At 39.0% G+C, this 25,294-nt stretch overlaps 1 protein-coding gene across 1 annotated transcript in view; it reads left to right on the top strand.

The window, feature by feature from the left end:
• Nucleotides 1–16,459: 16,459 nt before the first annotated feature.
• Nucleotides 16,460–25,294, top strand: part of DAP (death associated protein) — a 48,147-nt gene continuing 39,312 nt past the window's right edge. The window contains exons 1-2 of the mRNA XM_062569804.1: nucleotides 16,460–16,661; nucleotides 21,623–21,719. Of these exons, the coding sequence (XP_062425788.1) occupies nucleotides 16,607–16,661; nucleotides 21,623–21,719 (152 nt within the window). The 5' untranslated portion in view covers nucleotides 16,460–16,606. The remainder of the gene's footprint in view (nucleotides 16,662–21,622; nucleotides 21,720–25,294) is intronic.

The following is a 25,294-nucleotide window of genomic DNA, read 5'->3' as shown; positions in this document are numbered from 1 at the left end:
ATCTATCCAGATTCTATTATATTAGTTACTTTATTATTACAAAGATATAAGACTGCTGCAGAAGAAAAACTTCCCATCCCATCCTATTGTGAAAGGACTTCTATTTCCTTTTCCCATACAGATTTTCATTGAGCCACTGATGTCACAGCAGGAAGTGAGATAACACTTTTTTCAAGCCCAGATTGTAGTTCTTTTACATATTGAACAGAGCAGGGATAAACATGATTCTATGTGTGCTCTTCTTTGCCTAGGAGAGAGAAACTCAGTGGCCTTTTCTGACTTTCCTCAATCCATTAAAAACAAAGAGGTGTTGCTGAATCTTTCTTCATCTTTCACAGCGCTAAACATGACATACTTGAAATTCTCTGAATTTGTCAACGGATTTCTTACCCAAGCTAAATGCTTCTCTCCCCACATTACTGCTCTTGGCTTTCCTTAACACGTCTGTTGAATAGCCTCCTTTCAGACTACCTCTGAATTTTTCTTTTATTCACAGTTTAGTGGTCTGACGTCCTGCCGCATATGTGGAATTCCCTATCTGTTTTCCTCCACAAAGCAGTCAACTTCCCTTAATTCTAGTTCCTTTTTCCAAGTGCTTCTCTGAAAAAAAATATGAATCCTCAGTGGAATCTCCTTGACAGTGAAGTACTGTATACTACTTTTGTATCAGGTTTCTCTATGAAGTGGACAGTACATATATTAAAGGCTTCTTTACAAAAGAGAGCTGCATTAATTTAATTTAAGACAGATTTTAAACTAATCTAATTTAATTAAAGTAAATTCTTGTGTAGACAGTCTTACTTGGTATAACATATGCAAGTTTTTCACTGCCTTGAATAAAAAAAATAGTTTTAAGCTGGAATAGAAGTGTCCATGTTATTTATTTAAAACCACCTACCTAAATAGACTGGTACAACTTACGGAGAAAATGCTTTGAACTATACACAGTAGGATAGAAGAAGTATATACAATGCTTTGAACTATACACAGTAGGATAAAAGAAGTATATACAGTCCCCTAGAGCATTTTTTCCTCTGTTCTGTCAGTTTCCCATCTTTTCTATACTTATATCTTCAAGTGCTGGTGCAGTTTTTGAGTTTTTCTCAAAACAGAAACTTGCATAAACTTTATTGCAGCTTTGAGGGACCCTAATGGTCTCAAAAAAATTTCTTGTGCTTACATTCCTTATTCACTGGTTCCTGTTTCCCTTTTTACCCCGCTTTTTCCACACTGTCTCTGTGGATTGTAGTAGCTCTAGAGCAAATTTTGAACATTTATTCTACAGTATCGACCTTCGAAAATGTAACCAAGCTTCCAGTTGGTACAAATACCAGGAGTATCTAATGAATATAGACTTTTTTTCAGACATATTCCTATCTTTCAGTCAAAAAAAAAAAAAAAAAAAAAACTTTAAAAAAGGAATATTCTGACAGTGAATAAAAAAATGAAATGGATTACTACCTTTAGATTTGCCTAAGTTATATTCAGAGGCAGGATATACTGAAGAAGTCACAGAAACACAGAAGCCTGAATCTTTCATTACCTTAGAGAATAGCGAAGCTTAGCAGCAGTGATTTCCCCTCTAAGTCCAAAATCTTCAGCTGGAAATACTTTTTCTTGCTTCATTTCTAGCAAGTTCAAAAATCTTTTCTCCCTTCATTTCTCACTTCTTTTCCCAGCAAAACAAATTATTTTGGTTTCTCAGTCAGCCTATTTTCCTTAGCACCCTCAATTTGCACCCTCAGCTTAGGTTCTTATGTATGAACAACCTATACACACCTGAATGGTGTTATGCTTTCCCATTATGCATAGGCATATTTGCTGTAGATGCTACTACCTTTCTATCCCTTTTATATCAGATTAGTGAGGTTACATTAATTATTCCTTCCTCTGGGCTACGAATGCTCTGTGTTCAGTAGCTGATTGGTTCTTTGGGCTCAATAGAGAGGTTAGTTTTAGCTATCCTGGAGAGGACAAAGGAGAGATGATACCCTAGCAAGAGTTCAGGTATCTATAACAGATCAGTTTCCCACTCTTTCTCACTGTGCTGCATGCCTTTTGTTTTATGCAAGTCATCACTTAAAAATTCCTTTCATTAAGTGTTGGGAAATATAGTGAGACCAAAACTGACATAATTCTTAGGCTAAGAATGGGGAATAAGTCATTAGCCATTTACCATAAAACCATCTTTAATTCAAGCCAGTTTAGAGTAAAAGGGAGGAAAAACATTTGTCTATAGAATTCAGAATAGAAGGCTGCAAATTTTTCTAAAGTCAGGTTGCAAAATGGAAAACCTATGCAGGTCTCTAGTCATTATGTTAGCTCTAAAGTTTCCTCTTACCCATTATTATGCAGCTAAGAGACTGTTAGAAACTCATATCCTCTTGACTGAGGATCTAGGCTTTAATTAACTCTAGGGTTCTGGGTTTCTTAGGTTGGGTTTATGGAGGAGAATCTTGGCTCAGGGAAAAATGTTACCTTTTGTGCAACATTCCTTTAAAATACTTTCTAAGGGTGCAATCAAAATCAAATTCCTCTTCCAACAAAGTTTTGAACCTGCGCTTCTTAAGCAGATACTTTGGATCTTCTTGTGGAATATTAACTGCCCCCAACTCTTTGAAAATGTTGATTTCTCTTTGGCAGCCAGACATAGTCATCTCCTTGGCTAGACTATCAGCAAACTGTTATTCCACTGCCAGATACACTTCTCTTTCTACCTGCTCAAAAACAAAAACTCTATTTATTCATAACCTTTAGTTTCATGTAAGGCTTCACTCATGTTTTATATAAATATACCAATGGATTATGCCATATCTGGCTATCAGATACGATCACTGAACTGGACAAGCAACTGAGCAGTACCCCATTGGATAAGTCAGGCACAGGATATCTGAAGAGCATCCCCAGCTCAGTCACATTTGTAGCATGGGCTTTGATTCACTTTGGGTCTCCATCCACAAACCAGCAGAGTGGAGGCAGAGCAGTGTGCAGGCTCACACTCAGCACCTCTCAGAAACTGCAGCAATACACAGAAGTCACTGCAGGAACAGAGGTGTTCCCAGGCACAAACTCCCTTTGATGGGGTCCCAGTGTTTGCCAAGCAAATGTCTAGAGTAAAGCCCCCTAGAGCTGAGAGGACTGCAGAAGTACCCAGGTGGGACAAACGTGTGGGGACTGGCTACAGAGAATTCTCCAACAGATGTAATGAAAATATTTGTGGATTATGTGAGGTTGTCTGACATTTTTATGTGTTTATTTCTTTCCCTAAAGGCTAGGGAGCAGTGAGATATGAGAAGTGCCCATGGGACTAAACAGAAGCTAGATTGTTTTCATGTATATTTCATGCATTGAGGGTGAGTTAGATGCTGCAGAACTGTCTTCTGAGATGGTCTCCAAAGCACAAGCAGAGGATTATGTGAACAGAAGGCAGACAAAACAACAGGTATTTAACCGAAGCATGGGAAGAGACTGAGCAGGGTAAAGAAACAGAGCATCTCCTCCCCCAAAATCTGGTGGCAGAGGGGTTTTCACCTAATGTCCAGAGCTGGTAGCAATATAGAGGAGTGGCTAATTTTCTGGAAAGATACATGGAGCAATTTTCATTGCTGCATTGGGAAAAGATTGCAAGATAGTAAAGAAACTAGAGCTAACACAAGCATTAAGGAAGAAGAGGCAGGCCATACAGGGCTTTTTGAAGACAGGCTTTTAACCTGTGCCTAAATTTACACAAAGATTAACTAGTGATGTGGGCATACTGGAGTGTGACTTACAGCTATTGATAACTATAGAAGAACTGATAGCTTCAACAGGTTTCAGACAATAGGTCTGCATTAGCAAGTAGTGGGGAGAAAGATAGTGAAAAGTTAAGAATTTTTCTTTTCAGATTCTTTATGTAATTCATCTTCAGTGTAGAGTGTTGGAGGGTTTGAGGGGTTTTTTTTGTTTGTTTGTTTTTTTAGCTTATAAAGTTTCACACTGCTGTGCCAGATGCAAGTTTGGAAACTAAGGCAAGGTTTGTGCCAGGGAAAAGGATGAGAAGGACAGTAAGCAGATGAAAGGGCAAGGAAGGGGCACCAATCCCTGGACAGGGGACTAAGGCATTTCGGATAGCAGAACTTTCCCCAGTTCATCTTTATGAACTTAAGGCTCTCCTTAAGGATCACCATTAGAGACAATATTTCTAGCAGTTTTTCCTTAAGGGGGAATCAGAAGTGCTGTAGCAGCCAAGAATTTAAAATCATTTAAGAGCTAGGAAGAAGTTGCCTATCAAAAGATAACAAATGAGGTGGCTACAGGACAGATGATGGGTCCCTTTACTCCTCTAGGACAGGTATCAACAAAAGGATGTGATGAATTCAGAGCGATCCATTTAACTCCCCCCAGCTTATCCTTGAAGTCAATAAATGATGGTGGTGACTCTCAACTAGTTCTTCAAGATACTTTTGCCTGAACCAAGCACTATCATTCTTTCCTGTGGCCTTGGAGCATGGCTTGCAAATTGTGACATCAAATTGGTATTTCAGCTATCACCAGTTCACCACCATGATTTCAATTTGCTAGGATTCAAGAACAGGGACAGTATTTCTTCAAGCAAAATACATCAACAGGTTGCTCAGTGGTCAGTACAGCCCTCTGTAATTCAAAAAAAATGCAGTAGAGGTAATGAAATGGGAAGTGGAATGTCTCCAGTAACCTACTATTTTGAGGACTTTGCTGGAAATGGAGAGAAGGAAGAACAGTAGATGCAGTAGCAGACTGTGGTAGCTGGGAGCTATGAAGTCTCTGTGGCCACGTAAGAGGACAGAGGGTTTCTACGTAGAAACTGCTGCCTTGGGAAGGTAAATAAGCAAGACCTCCACATAGGAGCAATCCATGCTGCCACAGTAGGAAGAGATGGAAATCAGAAGGGCAAAGGGGGCCAAGAAGGATCATTCAAACATTGCAAGCATTGCTGGGGGACACAGATTTTGTATGCAGAATGTGCTTGCACAAAGGCACTGTGCACACACCAGTGTCAAATTTGGAGGTCATATGCAAAAGAGATTCCTCTGTTAGGGAGCAGCATGATTTGCCGTAACTCATTAAACTGGCAAAGAGTTTGTGCTGCATGCTGATAGTACAACACCTTATTCTAAATCATAGACATAGCAGGCCTGAGTAAAGGTTTATGAGACAATTTATCTCAATTTCAGAATGACAACTTTGGGAAGTTAGCTCCCTCAGCTAACTCAGAGCTCAGGGCAATGTCTTCACACTTGTGGATCCTGAATAAGGAGTAAGTCATGGGATGCCTATTTTGCACCAAAGATATAGGGGGCCTATAAAAGTACATTCTAAGGAGTTTTAGAGGTTCTCAGGGAAGGTAAATCTGGAGAAAAGATGACCTCTGCAATGCTTACAGGTGATGTCCTCAGCAGGCAGGGCCGGGCAACATGAGAAAAGACCAGTTAGTAGCCATCTCTTTGAGTATGGTGCTGACGGATTTTACAGAACTGTGTCAGAGTCCCAATTCATAGGGTGGGATAAAGACCTAGATTTCTTAGAAACACAGAGAAATACTAAAGGACCAGACTTACGGGTCATCATAGGGCTTCACTCCTTAGGGTAGAGGGACCTTTGCATATCTCATTTTCTTTGGGTGTTATGAGAAGAAATTGAAGTGATTCCAATTATGAAATCCCAAACTGGTTTATCCATACCTGCTATAAATACCACACACACTCCTCTACGCATCCTAACAATTTTTTACACAAAGACCTATTTATACATAGTTCGATGACATATCCACTTTGCATACACTGGCATACAGAAATTTCTATTAATTTACCACTTGACTGAACAGAAGTTCCATGTAGCATTTCCTTTTGGAGGAAGCCTGGTATTCTTTTCTTCTCACCCTGTCACTGTGCACATCCAAGAAGAATCTGGCTCCATCTGCTCTGCATCTCCCCCATTACACACAGTAAGATCTCCCTTAGCCTGCTCTTCCTGAAGTTGAACAAACCCAGCTCTCTTGGTTCCCTCTTGCACCTCATCTCACATCATGGTAGCCCCCCACTGGGTTCAGTCCAGTATGTCAATGTCTTTCTTGTGCTGAGAAGCCCAGAACTGTACAGCACACCAGACATGGTTTCACAAGGATAGAATAGATGGAAATAATCATATTCCTCACCTGCTGGTTACATTTTTAGGCCAGTCTGTGTTTGGCCTTCTTCACTGAAACGGCACAATATATGACTTGTTCTACTGGGATTCCTATGTCCTTTCCTGAAAAGCTGTTTCCCAGACAGTCAGCCTCCAGCCTGTAGAGTTGTATGAAGCTGTTCCATCCCAGATACAAGTCTTTGCATATAGTTTGCTGAACTTCATGAGGATTTTGTCAGCCCATTTCTCAGCTTGTTGAGGTCCATCTGAATACCAGCCCTGCCTTCTGACACTGAATATTCTTCACATTTTGGTATTGTCCACAAACTTGCTGAGAGTGCGCTCTGTCCCATCTAGATCATTAATGAAGTCACGAAACAGTACTAGCCCCAATATTGATCCCTGGAGAACACCATAGTTCCCGGCCACCGGTTGGACTTTGTACCACTACACAATATACTCTTGAGCTTAGCAGTCCAGGCAATTTTCCACTCACTTTATTGTCAACCTATCCAATCTGCATCTCACCAGTTTGCCTAGAAAGGTAACGTGGGAAATAGTGTCAAAGGCCATGCTAAAGTCAAGGTAAACAGCATCCACTGCTCTTCCCTTGACCACAGATCCAGTCATTTCACCACAGAAGACAGTCAAGTCCATCAGGTGCGATTAGACCTTGGTAAATCCATACTTCCTGTACCTGTCCTTCATGTGCCCAGAAACAGCTTGCAGAATAATTTTCTCCATAACTTTTTTAGGTATTATTGACCAACAGGTATTGCCCCAGACCTACCTTCTCACCCCCCTTGAAGACAGGGGCAACATTTACATTCTCCAGTCTTTAGAAACCTACCCCTGATTGCCATGACCTTTCAAGGATGGTAGAGACCTTACCATGACAACAGCAAGCTCTTTCAGCACTGTCCATCCAGTCTCAGATGTCCAACTAGCTTAAAGTGATCACATAACTCTATTTTCTTCTACCATGAATAATGCTTCAATTCCACAGGCTGTTGGTAGGCTCAGGTCCTGGTACGTCTAAGGAAGGGACGTACCAATAAAAATTGAGGTAAAAAGGTACCTTGGCCTTGTTCATGAGCTTTGTGACTAAGTCCCATTGCTAGGGGACTTACTGCAGGTACAAGCTTTCCCTAGCCTTCCTTTTGCTGCCAACGTACTTACAGAAGGCCTTCTTACTGCCCTTCCTATTCCATGACCGTCTCCCATCCAGTTAAGCTTTTGCTTTACTAACTCTATCCATGCATATAGTATAGTATATTATAGTATATAAAGATTTAATTAGATAGATAGTATATACACCTATGCATAATAAAATACTGTAAAAATACTATACAAGGAAAAAAATGAAAGTAATGTAAAAAAAAAAACCCTCATGTTACAGGTTGAGGTAGAAAAAAACTATTTATAGCTTGATAAATGCTCAAAACAAGAAAACTATTGAACATAAAACTAAATTTCTGTGAAAAAGATAAGAACTGTAATATAAGCAATTAAATTAATTTAAAATATGTAGTTTGGACAAGTGGAAAAAATGAAAACTGTTAAGTGAAATCTGTGCAAGGAAAATAAGATATAGGTGCATACTTTAAAAATGTCTTGTAACCTTTAGTTCTCAGCCAACAAGTATTTTGAAAATATTAAAACTGACATAATTCTGGAACACAACTGAAAAACAAAACAACCCTTCCACCATTGTCCAAATGCAGCTGTTTCCTACAGAAAGGTCATAAGACTACCCAATGCTAAAGAATTCTGATAGTTTTCTTCTTTTTATGTAAGAAGAAACAGAATTAGAGAGATAACAGGAGAAAGAATGTCTTAGCCATATACCCTTATGCTCTGTTGAAATACTAGTCTACTTACATTTAATTATGTTCAGCTGATAACAAAGCATTCCGCAGAAAACATCAATGACAATGTAGACACATTCAGATTTCTTCTAATAAGAAATGAAGAACAATTATCGTTGCAAAGCTAGCATCTAGAATTGGACTAGAAAAGGCATTTTTGTTGTATACTGATTAGTACTCTCTGTAAGAAAAAAAGCAGTGTTTTTAAAGGGAAATCGTTGGCAGGATTTACAACTGAGCCATATTTTAAGATCAGTTCAAAGATTAAAAAAGACAAAATTATTCTAGACAGAGATTTATTTTGACTAAATACATACCACAACATATAATTTCTTGTTGTCTATTACCTAATGTCCTGTGGAAGAAAAATAAATAAATAAAGCTTAGAGCAAAGACCTGAACTTTGCAAATGACAGATTTGGCTCAAACTTAACAGAAATCTTAGGTCAACTGAGACCTGAAATTCAGGCTCTTCCACGAGAGAAATAGTAGAATAGTGCTATTTCTTAGATGAATAAAGGAGGGCCAGCTAAAGCCAGCAACAGGTGCTGGCACTGTGGGAAGCTGAACACCAGCTTCACTCGTGTTTTACTGATGGCCACCTGTGCCTAAGCTGTGAGACAGTCACCCTGGTAGCTATGAAGAGGTGCTGACCTATAACAAGCTTGTATTAATGGCAGCACCTGTTACAGTCAAACCGTACAGTCTTAAGAAGTTATGTCCTAGGAGCTGGGTGCAGCAGCCTATAATTGGATGTGTACCCACCCCCCTTTGAAGCCAAGAATAATTTCTGCAAACAGATAGAAAGAACCTGAAGATACTAAAATCAATGAAGTTTGGTCTTATTCACCATGGATGTGGCATTTGATCCTAAATATGGAAAAGGGACACTAAGCAACTATCACTTCTGTAATGAGTGCTTAAGGCTTGCACTCAGCATGATTCTCAGTTACCATCACAACCACAAAAAGCATTCTGCTGTTAACTGTTTTTTAGAAATAAAATGCAGAACACCCTCCCTCCAAATCCAGCGAGATTAGAAACAATAGCAATTTAAATTAGCTTGATTTTTTTCATTTTTATTTGTGAATCAACATGAATTCTTTCCTTTATTGAAATAGTACAGCTTTCACAGGTCTAAGATTGCAAAACAATCTTAGGGTTCTATTACAACGCTTGTGAAACCCATGAAGAAAATCTGCCTCCAAATAAGACAGTGCGAGTAGATAAATGTCTATGTCAAGTTTTAAAGGAGTGAGGTAATGTTTTCCTGAATTCCCTCTTGTAAACCAAAATTTGTGCAGCAATGAGCTGGAGACAGCAAACAAAGGAAAAAGTGAGAAAGTTGAAGGTGCCAGCCATGCAATGAGGTAAGAGACAACAGGTAGCCATGGGTCATTTGAAAATGAGGAGAGTATGGGATAGCAGTACAGTTATGCATACAGATGATCCAGCTGTAGTAGAGCCCAGCAGTTTGGCAGGATGCCCATACAAATCTATGGAGAAAGGATCTGCGCATGTGTCGACCATTGGTACTGCCACGTGTGTGTTGTAGGTTTCACCAATGTTAACCATTTGTGTGGCATAGTCTGTATACTTAGATATTTGTTTGACATTTTCTGATGTGATGTGATAACTTCTAGTTATTTATTCCGGTGCTCACCCTGGTTCTACCACCACTTTTTGTGTTCCTGGACTGTTGAGGTATATGGAAAATGTTTGACAATTTTTTTTCCATGTTAATGTTCTGGGTGAGATGGATCCTTTTCTTGGAAAAAAACTTCTTGTTCCATTGCATCATTTTTAGAGGATGCTGCAAACCCCAGTTGCATCTAAGGCTACCTCAGACTACATGAGATTTTAAAGATCTGTCAGCATGAACTTCTCTGCCTTTACTTCAAATCTGATCTTAAAGAAGAACTCCTACAACAAAGGAATATAATGTGATCCTAGATTATGTTATCATCTTTTTTAAAAAAGAGTGAAAAGGGGGAGATATGTATCTCATCTCACGGTTCCTTTCTAAAATGTTCCTTTCTTAACTCAACTATATAGTCTTACCTACGTGTAGGTATTATAGTCTAGCAGTCACAGCCAAAACTTATTAGGCACATTACAGACACATAGGAAAGACATTTTAAGCTGGCAAAAGAGAGAATGGGCTGGAAAGTAGAGGAACAAAGAAGTGATAAGACCCAAAGGTGAGTAAACTAAATTCTCTTGAGCCTTGTTTGAGGATCATGCCAGTAGCTTACAGTGGAAACCATGATCTCTATTTCAACAGGAAGCAATGCTCCCATATGACTCAAAAAACAAAGAGGCTAAGCACACTCACACTTGTATGACAGGAAGCCTTGTCATCCTCAGAGCTAGAGGAACAAGATCCTCTAACTGGGCAGCAGTAATACACTCATTATCCATAATGATAATGTGCCCATTTTCTGTAAAAACTCTCAGATTAGTGAGACTTAACGGGGAGAGAACAGGGCCTCAAGAGGCCTGGATTCTGTTTTCAGCTCTGCTGCTAGTCTGAAGTTTGGCTTTGGCAATTTATTTTTCTCTCTCTGAACTTCCATTTATCCATCGTAAGGTGGGGATAATGAGAATGATGGCCTTTATGCAGAATTTTGAGATCATCGGGTGGAAAAGCTCTAAAGGATGGCTTTTACTTTCCCTGTTATTCTAGACATCCTCCTCCTTCCCATACACCTTCCCTCCTTTTCCTTTTTCTTTCTGTCTTCCTTTTTATTCCTTTTTCTCTTTTCCTTCTTTTTTCCTTCTCTCACTCTCATTTTTCTCTCTTCCTTCCTCTTTTTCCTCTGTTTTCCTCCCTCTCCCTCCTTCTTGACTTCCTTCTTCCTTCAAACCTGTAAATTACCTTATCAATCTTACGTATCAGAATACTTATGTATTACTATCACCACTGTGAGCAGTGTTCTAAGTTAGAGCTGCTGTTAAACTGCACCGAATTGGAGAAAGAACATCTAAAGAGCAGTGATATTTTGTAGCTCAAAGTCTCTGTAAACTTACAGAGGTTTATTTGCTTTATTTTGCTTTTAATATACAGCAATAAAGACAATTATAAACATTTTAATGAAAACCACTACATTTTAGCTTGACATAAGGCCACATTGTATACTGGCTGCTGCTTTTTTTTTTTTTTTTTTAAGGTAGAATTCTCCCATGAAGTCAATACTAAGTTCTACTTCGGCCTTATGGCACAAAACAGCCTGAAACTATTAATGAAAGAAAAGACATCTAGTACAAATTATGTTACTCTAGCACATACTGTGTCAAAAGCTTAATAGCTAAAATAATATTGTAAACAACAGCAAGGAGAAGTAAATGTAAAAAGCAGTAATTATTTTATTGCAAGACAATTATTTACAAAAATATTGAATGTTTAGGTAACATACGCATACAGAATAACTTTTTTACTTGTTAGAATCCTCTTGAATTTGATTCACAACCAAAGGGTAATCCATCATACTGAGAAATTCGTTGTTGTACTCCTTTTATATTGGTAATAGCCCAGAAATTTGAACTTTATGAAGATCTATCATGAGTGATAAGATTGTAACATTTCTGTATAAAAACAGCATCTCACCTTTCTGATGAGATAGACCTGTTACACTCTGACTCCTTAGTATTTTTTTTTATTTTTACATAAACTGTATTCCTAGATCTGTATACAACATAAGAATCACCTTTTTGGCTGACAGTCCACAAAATCTCTGAAGATTTCCTAGCAAACCGTAGTATTAAAAATTGCACCATCTTCTTAACCCAGAGCATCAGTGGACAGAGCTGAAATGATCATTACTTGGCTTTTGATAAAGGTGCTATATATTTTGATGGCAGTAGAAAAGCAAGGAACTTTACCATCTTATGAGTGTACTGGATTCTAAACCCTTTATTTCAATTAGTAAGTGACGACATACACAGGTAATCTACATTTATTAATGAGTGTGATGATCCTGTGTACATAAATGGAGGATAACTGTGTTTCCTAGGGTCCAGGCATGGTTTCTAATAGAAGATCTAAAGTCATGGATAATTTTAATTCATAAAAAAATCTACAAACTCAAAAAAATCAGAATGAAGTATCAGCTCAGGTTCCAAAGCGAATCCTTCGGTTTGCCTATTATTATATCTCAAAGACTATCATGCTATCCTAAAAATATCATAAAGAATTAGGAGTATGGGGAGAACTGGTATTTCGATCAACTCGCTGAACAAATGAGAAAACTATTTAGTTTCTCAGTGTTTCTATCTTTAAAAACTGCTAAATCTTAAAACATCTTGTTGAAACAAAACAGTTCAAACTTTCAACTTTAAAAATAACTAATTATTTTCAGGTGAAATTATTTTGGATGGGTATCAAAATCAACTAGTAGTTTTGGTTGACCCTCCATACCCACAAACTTGGCAAAAACCTATTCACTGTAAAAGTATTGTCAACTCTATAGCTAGATATAAATCAATTTATCATGCTCCTGAGGATTTACAACATACATATGTTTGTGTGTGCTTAAGAAAATGGTAGAAGTTGGGAGGGTTACAGCAAAGTGTTCAGTGTTCAGCTGTCTTTCAAATGTCAAGCAACCTTGGACTGTATTATCTATATGTACGTCCCCTGACTTGAATCCAGAAAAGATTCTTCTACATGCCTGAATATTTTCAGAAAGAACAGAGTTTTGCTGCAGGCCTAAGTGAAAGTACCAAAAAAATTGCAGCCACATGTTAAGTACTGTGGAGTATTTTCAAAAGAGATAGAAATCATAGAATCACAGAATCAGTAAGGTTGGAAGGGACCTCTGGAGATCATCTAGTCCAAACTCCCTGCTCAAGCAGGGTCACCTAGAGCATGTTAGACAGGGTTGCATCCAGGCAGGCCTTGAGTATCTCCAGAGAAGGAGACTCCACAACCTCTCTGGGAAACCTGTTCCAGTGCTCCGTCACTCTCACAGTGAAGAAATTCCCCCTCACGTTCAGGCGGAACTTCCTGTGGTTCAGCTTCTGCCCACTGCCTCTTGTCCTGTCACATGGGACAACTGGAAAAAGTTTGTACCTGTCCCCCTGACACCCTCTCTTCAGATACTTGGAGACATTGATAAGATCCCCCCTCAGTCTTCTCTTCCCCAGGATAAAGAGGCCCAGCTCTCACAGCCATTCCTCATAGGGCAGATGCTCCAGCCCTCTAATCATCTTTGTAGCGCTACGCTGGACTCTCTCCAGTAGCTCCATGTCTCTCTAAAATGGTGTCCTAATCATAGTTCAACAGACTTGCATATTTTTAAAAGATTGCTTACTGAACTTACTTCAAGCTAAAAGGCACAAAAATGTAAAGTACAGAAGTAGGAACCTAGTATTATTGTCAGAAACTGCCAACTGCATCTGAAAATAGTTCTGTGCAAGCTTTTGCATACTTTCCTATTTAATCTCTTTTTTTTTTAACATAGCCTTTAAGATCCGTAAAAGGCGTTTGCTTTTTTTTTTTTTTTTTAAAAAAAAAGGATGGAATTTGGGAAGCTTTTTCCCTCCACCATTCCCACAAAAGAAGTAGGTTACTTCTACATGCTATTTCAGTTAAAACTAGTAGTTGGACAGTGTTCTTTCTGGGTTGTGCTGAATAATGTCCTAGATACCTAAGATGTCTGCTCTGAGCTATAATCTGTTAACTGAAAAGGAATCTTTCACAACTTTCACAAAAATACTCTCATTCTAAAATATCCACTCATCTTCAAAAGAAGTTAAAATATGAAATAAAAAATTTCTAAGCAGTCTGATTTAAATTCTGTTCCCTCAGATTGCTTCTATATTTTGGTGTCTTGTTTTGTCCTGCAGTCATTTACCAGTTCTCCAGTAGAGACTTGCCTTTGCTGGAAAAATTGCACATCTCTGAGAAATGGGCGTCAGCACCAGGTGAGGCTGACTTGGCAAAGCAAGTTACTTAACTGCCAACTGTTGTAAAAGCTCTGCCTGTTTTTTTTTGCTAAAATTTCCCATAGTTGCTATCATTCAGGCATTGCTGGTAGAAATAGCGGGAATGCTGGAAATGACAAAGTGACTAGCAGCTCCTAGAATTTTAACGTCTATCATCTACCTCTGCCTTTCTTGCACACGTGCTCAGTCAAGAAGGACGCTGTTGCTAATATTATGGCTAAGCCTCTAGTGCAAGGAATGCATGTTGTCTTAGATCTGCAAAGAAAACACATTTTGTTTCGTAAAAAGTGAAATTTCAAAGAATCATGACACTGGCAACCTTTATGGCATTTCTTCATTGAAGTGCTGGATTTTACAAATCCGTGGGATTTGGAGATTTTTTTTTTTTTTTTGTCTCATTTTTAGTCTCTTGCAGCATTTTAAAACAATAATTGAATGAGTAACAAAAATAAAATTTTATCCAATGGTAATGTACTAACACCTTCATAATTCTTTTGCAAGGACAGAAACATAACATTTGCACAGGCTCCTGTCTCTCAAGGAAATGAGTAATAATATGTTCTGACAAGTAGAGTGAGATTTACAGATCTTCTGGCTCTGGAAGGCAGCAAAGCTCCTTCCCTCTCTCTTTCATGAGCCTAATCCTTTATGTGTGCTCTCCTGCCTGACTACCTTCATCTCGGTATTGTTCCTATCCAACAAGTGCTGGTTTCCACTTTGTGGCTTGATGATAGATATTTTTCATCTTCCACCTTGATACTCGCTCTGCTTCCACAATTCTTCATTCAATCTCTCAACCACCTCTTAGCCATCTCTGTCCTTTTCTCCTTGTCCAAAAAGTCCTCCAGCACCTTGGTATGATGTTTTCACTGCTCTTCCCCTGCCTAGTTTTTGCTCTTTCTGTATTAGCATGATTTGCCTTGGGATTGGCTGCTTTCAATTCTAATGTACAGTTGTGCTTGCCAGAAACACCCTGTTTAAGACATGTATTTCTGAAATACAGCCAGGACTGATGTGATGTTTAACAGTGAAGCAACAAGAACTTGCACTACAGGTGACATTAAACTCAAATATATGAAATTTGGCCAGCTCTCACAAGAACAAAAGTACATCTCTGATGCAATTCTTTCTCACATGCACATCTAAACATCAAATCCTTGCACTGAAATATGCAGGTATTAGTGATTTTCAGAGAAAAAAATCAAGCTGTGTTTTCTTTAATGTCATAGAGCATCTTTTTTCTAATTTCTGGTTTATAAATAGATATTTTAGATAAAATTTATCTGGGAAAACCTGAATAGCTGAAAATAGAAGCTTCCAATTCAGATCAAGAGGAAAACAGAGAAGCAAGATCTATAATCACTATTTAGAAGATAATCCCATCCTGGAAAAATAACCTGAATAGAGCTAGACAAAGCCTGGAAAGAGAATTGGGAGTAAATTGTTTTAAGTTACATAGACAGTGACTGAGCTGAAAATACAAGCTGGGACTCTAAAGTGCCTTACGTGTAAGAAATTGAAATTGCCCAGCAGCAAAATATAAGGACTTAGATACAGCATTTTCATAACACTTGCTCGTGAAAACTGTTAAGTATACTATAATTGATTTTGATCTGTTGCCAACAAAAAACATATTTATCCATCACTTATTTTGACAATGGTCATTTAATGATTGCGACAAAGACCGATAGCCAGTAACTAAAATACATGGCACATCACAGCTGTGTTGATTTCTTTGCAACATACTCGGTATGTGTTATTACAGCACTTCGGGGGGGGGGGGGTTTCAATTTGCAGCCATCATGCAATCATTTTTTGAATGCTCACTATCCTTATGTCAAATTGTAAAAGAAAGGTGGAGGAGCATGCAGGGATCATGCTTCATCCTGATGTTATGAATTTAGACATTTTGCATAATCCCTGTCTGCATGTTTTTCAACGGAAGTACTTGGAAATCTTAAAGTGGCTTCAATCAGCACTGCAATTTCAAAGAAAAAGGTGAGGGAATGGGGAGCACAAGTAAGAAGAGTGCAGGGCAGGCCACCTCACTCACCTGCGGTCTCGCAGGACCAGACAGAGGGGGAGTTGTGAACCGACAATCAGCTACTAACAGAAACCATTAACTGCAGTTCACGAGCACCGTAATTCAGAATCACGTTAACTGGGCCGTTTGCCTGTGGCGATTAAGCAAGAAGGCCTATTATCCTCCAAAAAATCGGCCACGCCATCCAAACGTGAGTCGAAAAGCAGGCTGCCGCAGACAGGAAGTAAAACAATCGTGAAACACGAGGAGTTTGCAGCCGGCGGAGGCGGGCAGAGGTACGGTTTCCGCACGGCAGCCGTTTACGTTAACACGAGCTGCCCCCTTCCCCGCGCGGCCGTTACCCCCGGCTCTCCCGGCCGCCCCCGCAGCGGAGCAATGGCGGCGGCGCCGCCACTCCCCGCCCCGCCCCGGCCGCGTCACGTGGGCGCCGCTCCCGCCGCGGCGGGCGCGTCGTGGCGGCGGCGGTGGCGGCGCGAGCGGCCACGTTGACAGGGCGGGCGCGGGGTGGCGGCGCCTCCTGCATCGAGGAAGGCGGGCGGGGGCGTGAGCTCGAGCGTGGCCGTCCGTCCGGGAGAGCAAGGGGTGGGGCGCGACGCGGGTGAACATGTCTTCGCCTCCCAAAGAGAAAGCAGAGACGCGCGCTGGACACCCGCCTGCCGGTACTGCCGCCGCTCCCGTAGCGCCGGGGGGGGGGAAGGGAGAGGGCGGGCGGCGGGGCAGGATGCGGCGGGCGCTGAGAGCGAGCCGAGGCGGGCGCCGGGCGGGAGCTGCGTTTTGCGGCCTCGTCGGGGCGGGAGCCGCTCTGCCGCCCTCGTGGCGCGGGGGCGCCTGGCCGCGCGGGGTGGGGGTGGGGGTGCCGCCCGCGGCGTCGCTCCTGCGCGTACTGTCCGTTTCTCCTTGCTGCGGTTTCAGTCAAAAAAGGGCTAAAATTAATTCACATAGTGGTTAATATTATTTTCGAATGCTTTGATGAGATTTAATAACTAGTTGTGTGTTGTAAAGCGAACTGCAAAGACTTGGAAAGCAGCTTCTGGAGCTTCATCTGCAGAAGGGGTCCGTCTCGTCTTCCAGCGGGGCAAACGTTTGACAGTGTCTTCAAGTCATTTGGGGAAGAGGATGCTTGTGAACAGGGTGGCAGAGAAAAGTGGCTCTGTGGCACCTTGATCTTTAACACTTCAAAAATCCGCAAGAAACCTGGTGACTAACGGCAGATTAAGTTTACCCTGGAGGCTAAAGCCTGGATTTAGCCCTCTATCCCAAGCCATTCTAGATTCATGGATAATAGTGTAAGGCCATATGGCAGTTTGCAGATAAGTTTTAATAAAATAGAAATCAGGAATTCTTAAAAAAAAGTTATGCGTACAGACTCCTACTTGTAATGAGGATGTGTCTCACCCGACTGAATATGAACTGCATACATAAAGTATAGGAAAAACTTAGACTATCAAAAATAGAATTAAATCAGAACTGAAAAAATCCATTGTTTTTCATGTGTGCCATTAGCCCCAACCTTACTAACTGCCTGCAGCCTGTAAGCTTCCTCTGCACATTGATCTTTCACATAGAAAAAAGACAAGAAAAACACTTGAAAAGAGAAAGGATAATGAAATGGAAAGAAACCTTGGTAACAGAGTACTTGAGGTGTCTTTAAACTCCATTCTGAAACTTAACGGAACTTAAGTTGTGGCCCTTTTAAATATCCATCTGTCAGTAAGATTAATGTATGTATAATACATTATAAATGTATGTATAAAACAGTGCCAGGTAGGTTTGTGTAGCTTGCAGTCACTCTAGAGGCCTGTGTAATTATGTTTTTAAGTACTCATTTCTTCTAATAGGTACAGTGGATACATGAAGAAAGGCAATTGTGTTAATAGTTTAGCTTTGCAAAAGACTCATGAAAATGCTTTTGTCCTTTTTTAATTTTTATCTTTTTTGGGGGGGTCATTTAAAAATCTTCAAGGTTGCCCAGAACGCCTCAGGCCGCAAGGTTGCCTGCCCTCAGTCAAACTAAGCTTAGGTCTGAGCAGTTGCGGAGTTCAGATGTTTCTGTAGAATCATAGAAGATACCTAGTGCTTCAGATTGCTGTGCTTTGGTATGATTTATTTCAGCATTAAGTCTCAGAAACCAGGTACAGTCCCCCCAAAAGCACAGCTGTGGAAGAATAGTAATGAGAATGTCTACTAATGTCTACTCCAGATATTGAGTTGTTTATTAGATTTCCAAAGGTTATCTGCATTAGTCATGCTCTTTAGAGCAGAACAGAGGTCAATGTTCATAGCACAAAAAAGCCAACCACTTTGCCTCTTAGGTAGAATATGACCAATGATAATGAAAAACCAAAATTAAGATCAGTAGTTGAGCAAGCAAAGTTTTACTGTTTTTCTTCTCAATTTCTTGAGTGTACTTAAGTCATCCGCTATGCATTTCATACTTGAGAAGCTGATGTCTTCTCTTGTCAGATCTCATGTGAAGCCATTCACCATCTCTCTCCCTCCTGTAACACAGGTCCCACTTCAACTCTCTATGTAATTCTGTTCAGAGACCCACAGCATTATTGTTGTCAGTAAAGGAGTTTTGGTTGTAATTCTGATATAATTATTGATGTCTGCCTCTTCTGGGCATTAATTTACAGCAGTTGTTTTGGAAGGTGAATTCTCAATTCTTTAAATCCTCTTTCTACTCTGTGAAGGATTTAGTATAATAAAATTTGAACTCACATTCTTTTAAAAATGTCTTTTAACTGCCAGAATCACTGTGATAAGCATCTACAAATTATGTAGTAGAAACTAGACAGGTTACAAATAGATGAATCTTCCCAGTCCAAGAAAATCTCACAAACAAAATGAATTTTTCTTTTAGCTCTGGGGATGTAATTCATCAGTTTACTCTCTCTCCTATGCTGAAGTAGTGTAGCGTGGTTGAAAACTTTTGAAAAGGGAAGTGAACCATGTTGCAAGGATATTCTTGCTCTCCGTAAGCTAAGTCTCTTGAAACTAGCTTGGATATAACTTTGCAATGGCGGAGGTGCATAGATGTATCTCAGCTGTATTGACAGGATGTAGGATTTCACTTTTGTTCTCAGATATAAATTATTACTATAGTTGTTTGCTGGATGCTTTTTTTGATTTCCCAGGTATGCACAGTAATCCTGGATTAATAAAGATTGCTCAGTTACGCGCTAATGTACTTTTGTCTGACTCTACTATGGTAGTAGATACTAGTGAAAAAATCATATGCAAGATTATGCTGTTTACAGCATTGGTCATTGACTACTATGCCATTTAATTGTTTTTTCTAATCATTAATTTTACATACGTACAGAAAGAAAAATCTTTAAATTTTGACAGGATCTTTCTTTCAGTGATACAGAAGGAGTGGCCTGATGATATATAATGTAAGAGGAGAGGGATTTTAGACCAGGAGGGTTAGTGGTAAATCAGTGGATGTTGTTCTTTAGTTTTGTATTACATGGTGAAGAACTGCAATGTGGAAGCACGTGCATTGTCCAGAAGTGCTACTTACAAACCGGCACCTTCCACAAAAAGCAAACTGAAATGGAAGTAACGTGGACTAATTGTGCAATGATGTCGAATTTCTAAATTAATATAAATAAAACTAACGAAGATAAGGAAAGAAAACTAACAAAGATCAGGAAAGTAAAAACTCTTGTGAGTAAGGATTTTTAGGATTTGTTTGTGCGAGTTGATGCTGTCTCATCAGATGATGGATTAAAAAGAAATCCCTGCTGTAGATCTGTAATCTTTTCAGTTTTGTTGGCAAGGCTTATGGACATATAATCGCTTTGATTAACTAAGTTAAATTGAGATGTTAGAACAAGATGCCAAATAATAGAACTTGAAGTGTTTGCTCTTATAAACAAACTTGATTTTGTAAGGAGTTTGCATCAGAAAAGATTAACAAGAATTTTTATTTTCACATCACCTTGAAAATTACGTTTCGTACTGAATACTACATATTGCCTAAGCTTTCTGGCTTTTCCCGTTCCATGTGAATCATTTCTCACTATTTAAGTATTACAAGTTTTATGCTGGAAAGGTTATCTAAAAATGATTAATACATGTGGGGGGGTCAGTGCATGCTAAGTGATACATTTTTGATAGGCTGTAAAGCATATTTCTTTGGTTTTGTCTGTTGCTTGTCTGTTGTTAATTACTCTGTTGAATCAAGATTTTCTTTTCAAATGTCACTTAATTTTTTTGAGAGAGATTTTGATCTTTAACAGGCCAAGCAGCTGTCTCTTGCTCTTAGGGCAGTTTCTTTAGCTAAATAGTCTTTGCTTCCTTACCTGATACAGGCTATAAAAGTTATACACAGGAGTATCTTTTCCATTCCTCCTCTGATTAAGAATTAATGAAACCTGTATACTTTTTTTATTTCTAGGTTTCAGAGATAGTATTGAACTGCTGTAAAGTGCTTTAATTCCTCTGTGGATGGGTACAAAAGGACTGTCAGGAGTGTGAGCTTGCCCCAGCCTTGCTGACAAGCCATTTCAACTCTTTTTGAGTCACCCACTTCTGGTGTTGCGCTTGCTCAGCCCATGACATCTCTGCTGAGGCTGTCAGCAGGCTTATCCTGTCATAGCAATATGAAACACAAAGTGACATGTCTGTAGGTATCTTAAATATTGACGCCTGCCTGCTCTAGTGGCTTGCTGACAGAGTTGCTGATTGAAGCGTAACTCACCTGGTTAGCAAGGGAGATGCCATCATCTTATATCCACCACTGTGCTGTGATCACATAGAGTAGGGGTAGAAGCAAACAGTAGCCCAAAATATTAAAACTTAAAAATGTAAAAGCAGATCAAGAGCAGTCTGCCTGTAGAGCTCTATTTGTTGCTGCAGATTTGGAGTCCAGGCTTAGTTCCTGTTTTGTGTTTCACATAGTAGGGGGATAAGCAATGAATCTAGTGGATTTACTTTCACTACTCACTTCTGTGTTTCAAAGGGATGCTTTTCTGCTTACATCATTTCTAAAACTAAATCATGACAAGGATTTGAGTTGTAGTAAATCCTTATATTTTGCAAAATAAAAAACAATGCAGTACAAATTAAAAGGTCTCCTGAATTTTGCTTTTTATTACACTGTTCATGAAGTACTTTTCTGTATAAATAGTATTATTGTTGCTCTATTTTTTGATTTGAAATTATGAAAGTGAAGTTGTTCAGCCCTTCCTGTTTTAAAGGAGTATTTAACATTCCATTTTGTGGCCTTTTGCAGTGCTACGCAAACCACAACCTTTTTTTTTTTCTTCTTCTGGTTGTGACAAGTTAATAGCAGTGAGAGTTACAAGAGTTGAACCTTCTAAAGTAATATTGGAAACAAGTGGTAAAATGAGCAGCTAGTTGTCAGATGACATGAAGTTACTGAGAATGGGAGACAGGTCCTGAAATAGCTACTCCACAGATTTGCCAATTTTAAACAGTTTTGGCTCACTTTCCAAACCATGATTATTAAACTACTCTGCAAAAATTGAAGGGGGAGTGGGAGGAGGTCATCCTTAAAACTTTTCTGAGGTTCTCCTTCCTTCCCTTATACTGATTTAACTTAGGTTTGTTGTGGTTTTTTTTGTTTGTTTGTTTTTAAATTTTGCTGTAGTAAAAGCTGGTGGGATGCGGATCGTGCAGAAACACCCACACAATTCTGATGCCAAAGAAGAAAAAGATAAGGATGATCAAGACTGGGAAACCAGCAGGTGAGCATTCTGATATGGTGGATATGTTACAGCTAATTTCCATCACCTTGAATGTTACTGCTAATTTGTTTTCCTTGCAGATATCAAACCAGTGATACGGTTGTTCTTGTATGATAAATTTCATTTAAAGTAATCACAAGTTATATGCTCCTTCAAAAGAATTGAGGATATTTTTTACCTTGCGGAGGCTCTTTTAAATGATCCTGCCAACCTGAGAAAAAAGGTACTGTGAAATAAGACTTCAGCTTTCCTAAAACTTCTGAAAATCATTTCAGGTTTGTGGAAACGTAAAGGCCAGGCATATTTGGGCACAAACTTTAGGCAGTCCATCTGTGTATCAGGTCTTCTTGTTAGGTGCTAGTTGATTTTTTTCTACTGTGTGGCCCATACCCCTTTCCTGTTGAGGTGTTTGACAATATGACATGGAAAGACAAGTAAAAACAAATGCTATTAATATAAGCCCCTTTATTTTAGGTGGGAAGTTACCAGTTTTATGGAAGAGGATGCCAGGATAGACGGTTGTTCTTTACCTTGCTATTCGTCTGCTTAAAACTGCTGAGTAGCAAGTGTAGAGAAATGAAAGCAGGGAAGTTTAATGAACTAAACGGTATTTCTGTTCTGTAGATGCCACTGGTTCTGTGCTACTTTCCTTGACTAGTTACTTTTCTTTGTAGTCAGGACTATATTTACCTGAAATCTTTCTGTACTAGCTTACTGCATTGCTTTGCCATAGCTATTAGTGCGAGGCAAAAAAACAAACAAACAAACAAAAAACAAAACAACCTCCTCCCCAGCCACAAATCAGCTATTTTTGTACTTCTGTACAAAAAGTACTTTTTGGCTTAGGTGATGCTTGTTTTAGCATTTGAAATACTAGTAAGAAGTAGGCAAAGTGAAATGCCTATGTGAATAGAAACAAACTAATTTATTAAATCACAACTTGAACAAGAGAGAAGGAACATATTTATGAGAAGGAAAACATAGTTTTAATTGGTATATCCAGATGAAAGGCTGCAAAACTGAACTTTCTGCCTTTTCTTCCATAACCAAATTGGTCATCTTGTATTTCCTAACTAAGAAGTTAATAAATATATACCCTATATTAATGTTGCAAAGTAAGTCTAGAAGCAGTTTTTGTGCTTAATAGAGATGTAAAGTTTAATGATCTCTAGAGCTTCCATATTAACTAGGGAATGGTTGTTGCACCTCGTGAAATCCATTCCGTCAGCCACCTGTGCAGTTTATTGTCAAAATATACTTTCAGAGTGGGCTGTTCCCTTTGATTTTGTTGTAAAATGTGTGTTATTGGCTCCTCTCAAGCACTTAGGCTCATAGAGTTATTCTTGAGCTTGTGTTTTAATCTAAAAAAAGTTGATCTGCATTTTCTTTCTTTAGTTTAAGTCTTGCTGGGAAAGAAAGTGGCAGGAAAGGCATAAAGAACATAGGTGGGAAGCCGTGTGAATTATAAAAGAAAACTGTAAGTTGATTTACAAATTTGGGAGAAGTTGTTGTCCTGGTAGAACAGGAAAACCTTTTCTTTGGGGGAGAGAGTTTAATATGTCTGTTGCAGGTTCCCACTGAACTGAAGTACTTCTGCAGCTAGTCGCTGTATGAGCTTTAGATTTGAGCAAGAGGTTGTTTAGCCATAGACAGAGTGCGTGAACTCTAGAGGCCAGAGTATATGAAATTTTTGTTGCCTGTCAAAATTAAATTACATGTTTACAGCATGTCGGCTACTTTCATGCTGGAAGATGGAGTCCCTTGGAATTTCTGTACCTCTGCTCCAAGTGATCTGTGATGCCCTTCTAAAACATCTGGACTTCCAATGCCCATGGGGAGGAGTTTCCATGTGTTAATCAGGAGGGGGAAAAGACGCCAGTAGTGTTACATTCTGGTTCCTCTAATATCAATGTACTTTTTGGTTACTGCCTATTGATATTTTATGTCCCTTCACTAAGCATATGAGGGGACATCTGTGCTTTTAACTTTCTACTCCTATATTTTTAGTCTTGGCCATTTAAAGACAACCATTTTAAGGTAATGCTCTTGATATGATGCGATCTCTACCCTCTCTTGCATTCAAAAACAACAGAAGCAAACAGACCATTCAGGGAATTCTTACCAGGTGATACTGGCAGCTGGTATTTTAAGATAAAATGATGAGACAGGGAAGAATAATTTCTATTTGGTAAGAGGGAGGGTGGGATGACCTAGTGATTATTTTAATCTTACTATAGGCTTAGTTGAGGATAGATTAGTGGTGGCAAAATTTGGAATTGGCAGTGAATTGTGTCAGAAGATTTCAAGCTCTTCGAGAGTTCTCTGGGAATGTTTCAGAAGAGGTCTCTCTAAGACCATGCTTCAGTACAGCAGCTAAATAGTAGCTCAACAGGAAAGCTTTCTCCTAGAGTTTCATGAAAGAAAAAAAAAAAAGCAGCTTTGGAGACTGCTGGCTTTGTTTTTGCACTGTGTGTGGAGAACTGGACATTAGGTCAGTATTTCTAGTCTTAATGCAAACAAAGCTGACGGTGGTGAAGATCTTTGAAGCGTGCTAATTGTGATAAAGGTTACTTTAAATTTGCATTCACCAGTTAGATCTTCTTTGCCATTTCTTTTTCCTAGTTGTTTAGGAACTTGGAATCCAGTCTCCATAACTTACTCTGCAAAGTATTTTAATCAGTCCTAGTTCCTTAAATAAAGTTGTTATGACAACCTACTATGAAATGGTAGGTTGGCTTCTCATAATAGTGGTTTGCCATCCCTTAAAACAATATGTGGTAAGATGATTTTATATTAATTCTATACTAATTTTAAACTTTTCCTACAGGGCAGTTTTCAGCCTTGAATAGTAATGGAACTAATTACGGATGTCTGATAAAAATATAGTATTACTTAAAGAGGAATGTTTGGATATGATTATATGGAGAAGAGCTCAGTGAAAGGATGGAGAAGTTGACATCATTTGGTTTAGGTGAACTCAAAAAAAAAAGTATGGTTTCCAAAGCTAGTGGCACCACTATGATCAAGATGGCAGTGATGAATCTGAGTGTGAGGGTGGAGTCCTTGGCTTCATATGTTCTTTAGGACAGCAGTGATTTTGATCAGCCTGGTTGGAGACAGGATAATGGCTTGATGGACCTCTGGTCTGATCCATTTTTGTTTTTCTTATCTTTCTGTAATTTTTCAAGGCTCAGATTGACTTGGATTTTGGTTGCAGTTTGTTATGGTTGCAGTTTTGATTGACAGTCATACTGATTGCTGCTGAATAGTTTTGTGCTGCTGTATGAAAGTGAAAAACTTATAAGTACTTTTATGAATACAAACCATCATTTTTCAAAACTGTTCGTTGTCATAGAAAATATTTGGAGTTAATAGTCTAATCATAGTCCTGGACTATCTTAGATTGCATGTTTAAGTATCTGATTGCAATGATAATAAATACTCCTCAAATACAGATAATCTGAAGTGAGAACTGCTTGTTCAGTTTCACACAAGAGCTTCATTAATTGTCAATCTGGGACCTCAAGAAGAAGGTATTTATCAATACCTTGATTTTTAAAAATATTTAAAGCAGA

This window comes from Rhea pennata, chromosome 2 (genome assembly GCF_028389875.1).
Source record: "Rhea pennata isolate bPtePen1 chromosome 2, bPtePen1.pri, whole genome shotgun sequence".
In the NCBI taxonomy this organism is placed as follows: Eukaryota; Metazoa; Chordata; class Aves; order Rheiformes; family Rheidae; genus Rhea; species Rhea pennata.
This window is presented reverse-complemented; position numbering and strand designations above follow the sequence as displayed.